Source organism: Lactuca saligna, chromosome 5 (genome assembly GCF_052625555.1).
Source record: "Lactuca saligna cultivar CGN05327 chromosome 5, ASM5262555v1, whole genome shotgun sequence".
Classification (NCBI taxonomy): Eukaryota; Viridiplantae; Streptophyta; class Magnoliopsida; order Asterales; family Asteraceae; genus Lactuca; species Lactuca saligna.
The window spans coordinates 238,532,362-238,539,002 of record NC_136421.1 but is presented as its reverse complement, the minus strand read 5'-3'; the positions used below and the strand labels follow the sequence as shown (position 1 = coordinate 238,539,002).

Below are 6,641 nucleotides of genomic sequence, written 5' to 3'. Positions count from 1 at the left end.
TGGTAGAAGAAGATCAAAGTCAATGAAAAGAGGATATTCCAGGGTCATGAAAGACATTACCCATTGGAAATTGCAAAGAAAGTGGGCACTTCATGTATCAATACCTAAAGCCTTTGAAACATTAATACACGTAAGGATTAAGTAATAATAAACTAAGATGTAGTAGAATAGTCAAATAAGTTACTAGGACTTATTTCATCTATTAAATTCATTATGAATGCTTATAGAAGGTTTATGAGCAATACAATAAAGTACATTACATAAATATGCAAAAACTAATGAATTAACATGACATGTTCATCACACATACCTTTTGAATGTCAAGGAATATCTCACACATGTTGTCTGTCTTTTTAGATTGTGAGGGATCTTTGATTAAGCCCAATTTGGCTTGTATCACTCCTATAGCTTCATTAGTACTTTTGTAATGTGATGCAATGATTGGAATGAATGGTTTGAATTATAAACTAGGATTAGGACTTGATGTATGTAAGAAGTCCTTGATAAATGGTTTATTTATTAACCATATGTGATTAGGAAGTGTTCATACAACTCTTGAATCAATGAGATGCACTTAGAAGAATTGATGTTAGTTATACCATAAGTATGTCCCTAAATCTAATTCCATGCTTTGAATGTAAAATGATTTCATATTTATACTTCTTATTTGCAATAAGAATCCTATAAATAATCGTTGCGTTCATGAGATCTATTTTGGAAAATTTGTTTCATTTATAAAACTAATGTTTCTTTTAGAATTTGTTTAGAGCATCCTATTTGTGCATTCACTTACGATGAGATTTTGACTGTGTAACCTGGATACGTAATTTGAACTTGGCATATTCCTATAGTGGATTTGAGATATTTGTACATTCAAAGTTGGTTTAGAGATCCCCATAGCGGGTTCGAGATATTTGCAAGTGCATGTGTGTACTAGCTATCATGTATATAGTCTAGTATGATAGTATCACTAGTATCTACTTTGTACAATAGTTTGATAGTTATGCCATGTGCTAACTATTCATGAGCTTGATTTGTTAACCATCATTTGAGAGTTTTAAACTTGAAATTAGGGAATTGAAACACATGCATTTGCAAGCTTGATTTGGTTGAATTATTCCATTTTGATAAATATTTAACTCGTATAATTTGTGGACTTTCGATAACCAATAGTTTTGAATTATTGGGTCTTTTCAGTATTAAACTTTGTATTATGTGTCTAATGAACCCTTTGACTTTGAATATCCAGTCCTTGGATTTCCGAATTTTATAAAACTTGTTTTTTAGGTTTGACTTCGTGTTTGGATGATGATCATCATCTACAACTTTTTAAGAGTCGACATCAGATATGCTTACTAGGCTTCCGAATCTAACAATTTTATTTTGACATTGCTCGGATTAATGATTCATGAAAAAAATATTGATAGAGGAAAACAAGGACTTTTAGAAGGTCACATTTATGTATATTGTGGTTACACTTTGAACTTATATTTTTGAGATTAATTGTTAAGTCACCGCATTTTTCAACAATACTATTATTTTGTACTTTGGACCTTAATTCCGTAATTTTTTAAACATTCGACTTTTATTAACATTATTTAAACTTGGTTTATAAACTATACAATTAAATCCGGGTTGAGTTTGTTTTTTCGATTATTATGCTAGTCCCGTTATTCTTATATGTTCTTTTTTTATATTATGAAACTTCGTTTTTTGAACAAAATTTTAAAAGTAAGTTATCTAGGTGGATATAAATATGCTCCATTTTGTAAGAAGGGATTTATATGGGCTTGTTTAAGGTTTTGGGCCTTAGGTCCTAACAAATATAAAAAATACAACAATCACTTTCTAATTCTCACTTTGTCAATTTTGTCTATCCATGATTCTTTAAATTTGGCTTTTCGGAATATTCCTTTTCCTACATGGATTGCCTCACAATTTATATAGAATCCATTTAATAACATAAAATTACAATTATGTTTCTAAGTTCTAAGTTTAGGATGCATGATAATGTTTCATGAATAGTTAAAGGTCAACATTATCAATTGATCACAAAATCATCAAATTGAATTCGTGCTATTGATAGTAGTCTGCCTTAGAGTCATGGATATCATATCATCATTGTCATCATCTCGAGGCAACAACATATTAGTGTTCAGAGCGGTATAAACCATCAGAATACATGACACTGATACCGAAAGTCCTGAGAGAACAAGCATAAGCAAATGAGCAAGGTTACTCTTCATTTCTTGTGCGTACTCAGTTGATGCCAATGCCAATACTGTTAATGGGTATGAATACGCCCACCATACCACATTAAACTTTTTCATTGATTTCTTGAACAAAGATGGTCTTGATACCTGATAAACCAAAATCAGGATTCAATAATTTTAGTATTCCAAAGTAAAAAGTATGTTATTGTATATAACATTAAAACTTAAATAAGTTATCAAAGCAACTTTGGTTAATATCAGGTTTAAAAAATAGATCGCTTGTACCCATAAGTAGGTGCTGATCTTTTAAGACAATGGACTACTATAAAATTAAAAAAAAAAAAAAAAAAAAAAAAGGCATTAAAGAAAACCACTATGCAACCTTTCATATTGTGCCGTTATATTTGAAAATATGAAAGATTTAACCATACTAAAAGTAATATCACTTAAAAAGCAGATTTAATATCTTTTAGTTCGTACTAAGTACGAATAAATTATAGGAATATGTCCTAACAGGATTCTAAATTTCAAGAAAAAAAATATAACTTATGCGTTAATTTGCATATACTATTGATAACACTTTTGCTCTATAATTAGTATATAAAATACTTTTTTAATTTATATGATGAACTTTCGAAAGAGACCAAACATTTGCTAACAAGTAACAATTAAAGAAAATAAGTAAATTAGCATCGACTTTTTTTTAAACATTGCATTATTTTTTGTATAAATGTTATTATATTATATATTTTCACTTACCAGAGATAGGAAGAGAAAGAGAGAAAGATAAAAAAGCATTTTTGAAGAACAATCAAATCTCCCAGAAATGGAGTCCCAAGCTAAGCTCGCCATGCTTGGAGCAGCGATGAACAAGAACATAACCGGCCGAAGCATCGCCGGCATGCAGCTATTCCCCGATAATCTTTGATATAGTGTCACAAAAAGCACGAGATAATGTATGATTCCCAACGTAAACATGATTATGGCACTCTCTCTCCATCCCATCTGCGCTGCTGCTCGTGCTCCCACAAAGTTTCCGATCACCGAAAGTTGGCTCGCCGGATTCGCCGCCGTTGACAGAAACCTCTTCCCTTTCGTGAACCACTGCCCGTATATTTTTACGTCAAGAATGAATATCGGAAGAACGAACACCCACCAAAGAAAAAGATAATAAACAGTTTTTGGAGCGAAGAATGGCGACGTTTGGAGCAAAAGCAGCCATGAAATCCATGGAGCAAAAAGGTAATTCACACTGATATGGTTTAGGTATTCGTTTTTAACCATGTCGGATAGTAAAGCACATCGTAAAATATATAAGATCGAGAGGGATACAAGAATGAGCAACGATAAGAACCACAGAAGGAGGAATGCAGCGGAGGGCATTGCTCCCAGCATTCTCCGGTAAGCATGGGCGTTTTCCGGTGGCTCGCCTAGAGTTTTCCAGAGTAGGGTTTGGCAGCAGAGCGAAAGGCTTATACGAAAGTAACCTGCATGGAACCTCGCTATGATTGGAAATACCATCGCTTTGATTACTATCCAAATGCCATCGTGGGTGGCGCCGCCGTGGGAGATGACCGTTGAATCTATCATCAACTCTACATGCGACGGCGGTGGTGTGGTTTGTTGACCGGGTTTCTCTTGCATTGTAACGGTGACCATGGTGGTAGTTGTGTGTGTGTGTGTGTTACACGTTTTTTTTTTGGTAAGCAATGATATGTATGTTTACTTCTCACTTTTGTTTTTGGACTTGGAAGCAAAAGCATATATATAGAGGAGCAAGATGAACTAACTAGATTTCTGAAATTATATTTCAATTTTTTTATTATATAAAAAGCATTATAGTTTATAAAATAAATGATTTTGAAAAAATTAACACTAAGGATAATTAAACTAGCTCATATATGTATATATAAATCAATTAAATTATATTTTATTTCGTACTCAATAGCTGAAACTAAAAATTTAACCGAAAAAACGTGTCAAATAAATCAAATAAATTTAAGATCATTTAAAGAGCATTGAAACAATTAATTAATTAATTAATTAATTAAAGTTTATATATTTTACAAGTCTCGAAAAAATTGTGCCCTTTTTACCTTCTACAAAAAAATCAATTATTATTATTATTATTATTATTATTATTATTATTATTTTGAATAATAATTTATTTGTGACAAAACAAGTAAAAATGTGTGAAAAAGAGATGTCTTTGTATTTGAGTACATATTGATAGGGAAAGTTTCTTGGAAGGTTACGTGGGGCTAAAGGCGGCTGACTAACTCGGCTAACCCAACTGGACCGAACCGGCTGTCTCTTTTCTTTACAGCTAGATGTCACGGTGGTGGGGCCCACTTTATAAAGCTCGGCTTAACGGCTTGACTAATGAGTCAAGTTGGCACACAAATAAAGCGAAAGGCTTCAGTTCACATACCATTATTAATAATAAAATAAATTGTGTTGCTAGTATACATAAAAGTAAAAAGTGTACATTGTATATATTGAAAATTTGTTTTGGACTAGATTGTTACGTTTTGTATGTAAAATGTGTTTGATTGAACGATTTTAATAGTGGTAATAGTATTAGTTTTAACACAAAATACGAACTGAAATTTGATTATAGTCATTCATTTGTTTACAATTTGACGTTCTTTTCGGTGCAACTTTTCTATTCTAATTATTGTCTTCAGTTCCATTACGATCCACATCTTTAAATTTGATTGATAACCAGAACAAGTTTACATATTTTTCTCTAACAAATATTGACCACATAATCTGAGAAGCTAGTACTTGAAAGTACACCACACAGTCACTATTAGTCTCCATAAATTTGTTTTTTTTTCTAACAGCAATTCCCTTTCAAAAAAACATAGCTGAGGTTAAAGTTACAAGTAATCTAGACATACCGTGCAAGGGTTGATATATAATTTGTTAAAAATAACCATTTTTGTTATATACAAGGAAATTAACTTATTAAGATAATTAATTTTTTAATTTGTATATATCTGGATAATTCTTTTTTCAAACTTTTTATGAAAGCATTCACGTATGATTATTATGACTGGCTGTAGCAGGTTACATTCGGTTATAATGATTATATTTTAACTCTTTCAACAAGTTCATTACCTAAATATGTAAAAAAAGTTATCAAAATATGAACAAAACCAAAAAATAAGAGTAAATTACACAAATAGTCCTTGTTGTTTGGGATAATTTGTGTGTTTAGTCTTTAATTTATTATTTTAATTCAGATGGTCACTATTGTTTATTTTTGGTGTGCGTTTGGTCAATATGTCTTATCTAAAAAGATTGTTATGTCATTATTAATTTATTTTTAATTAATTTTCTTATTTATATATTTATTTTTTATATATATAAAAAATTAATAGAACCCACATTTATGTATCTCCCTACCCTAAATTTAAATCCACATTTGAGAAAATTTAATATGAGTCCCACTAGTCATTATCACATCTCTCATTATCCATAACTTCTATTTACTTTTCATTTTTAGTGACATCGACGTTTTCACCATACCTTCATTTTTCGGTCATTCAATTTCGACGAATCAACACCACAACTCACTGTTTTTTCATCAAATTTTCCACCACCACAACCAAATACATCACAATCTTTGAAGGAAAAAAAATTGCTACCTAAAAGAAAAATTAGAGAACCAAATCAATTGAAAACCATAACTTAAAATGCAAATAAAACCTGAAACTCTCTTAACATTATAAACTTTAACTCATTAAATTGTATGTTTTTTATATTATTGATTTTCATTTATGATATTTTTCATCTCTAGTAAATTTAAATTTTAATATTTAATATCTTAAATAATAAAATTCTATAAAACAACGTTTTGTTTTTTTCCATGTCAAATCTAGAGTTTTTATTTATTTATTTATTTATTTATAAACAAAGTAGTGTATTTTAAAAAGATATTTATTAAAATGGTATGGTTTTAAAAATATTTACCATATAGGTTAGATTTTATACCAAATCAAATTTAGAAGATAAATTTAAAAAAAAAGAAATTAACTATCAGTGTAATTAAATTTTCAGTTTGTTCACACTGTTACTTTTTTTTTGGTTATATATGACCATTATAACAAGTATAAATTAATTTTGTTAAAAGTGTTCACATAGGATCATTATAGTCAGTATAAATTGGTTTTCTAAATTTTCAATTATATATCTATAACTTGTTAACAACAAAATATGTGTAACTTTTTATATATGTCTATTTTCTAAGGAAATTTATGAGAACCTTTTAAGCTATATCCGATTTATTTAGATTATAAGTAAAGTAAATCATTTTTATATAAAGTTATGCTATCCATTCGACAATTTCAGTAAAAAATGTCAAATATAACTTTTTCTTTGTATCTGTAAGCAATCATTTTTATTTATATAAACCAAAAATAC

At 29.6% G+C, this 6,641-nt stretch overlaps 2 protein-coding genes across 2 annotated transcripts in view; both read right to left on the bottom strand.

Moving 5' to 3' along the window:
- Positions 1-1,792: 1,792 nt before the first annotated feature.
- LOC144997194 (S-type anion channel SLAH4-like) lies at positions 1,793-3,935 on the bottom strand. The gene is made up of 2 exons (XM_078957047.1): positions 2,973-3,935; positions 1,793-2,360 (listed from the first exon to the last, which is right to left on the bottom strand). The coding sequence occupies exons 1-2, from the start codon at positions 3,870-3,872 to the stop codon at positions 2,061-2,063; spliced, it is 1,200 nt and encodes a 399-aa protein (XP_078813173.1). The 5' UTR covers positions 3,873-3,935; the 3' UTR covers positions 1,793-2,060.
- Positions 3,936-4,883: 948 nt separating this feature from the next.
- The window catches only part of LOC145046414 (uncharacterized), a 39,236-nt gene continuing 37,478 nt past the window's right edge, over positions 4,884-6,641 (bottom strand). The window contains exons 9-10 of the mRNA XM_078994704.1: positions 5,748-5,866; positions 4,884-5,066 (exon numbers count right to left, since the gene is read on the bottom strand). Of these exons, the coding sequence (XP_078850830.1) occupies positions 4,884-5,066; positions 5,748-5,866 (302 nt within the window). The remainder of the gene's footprint in view (positions 5,067-5,747; positions 5,867-6,641) is intronic.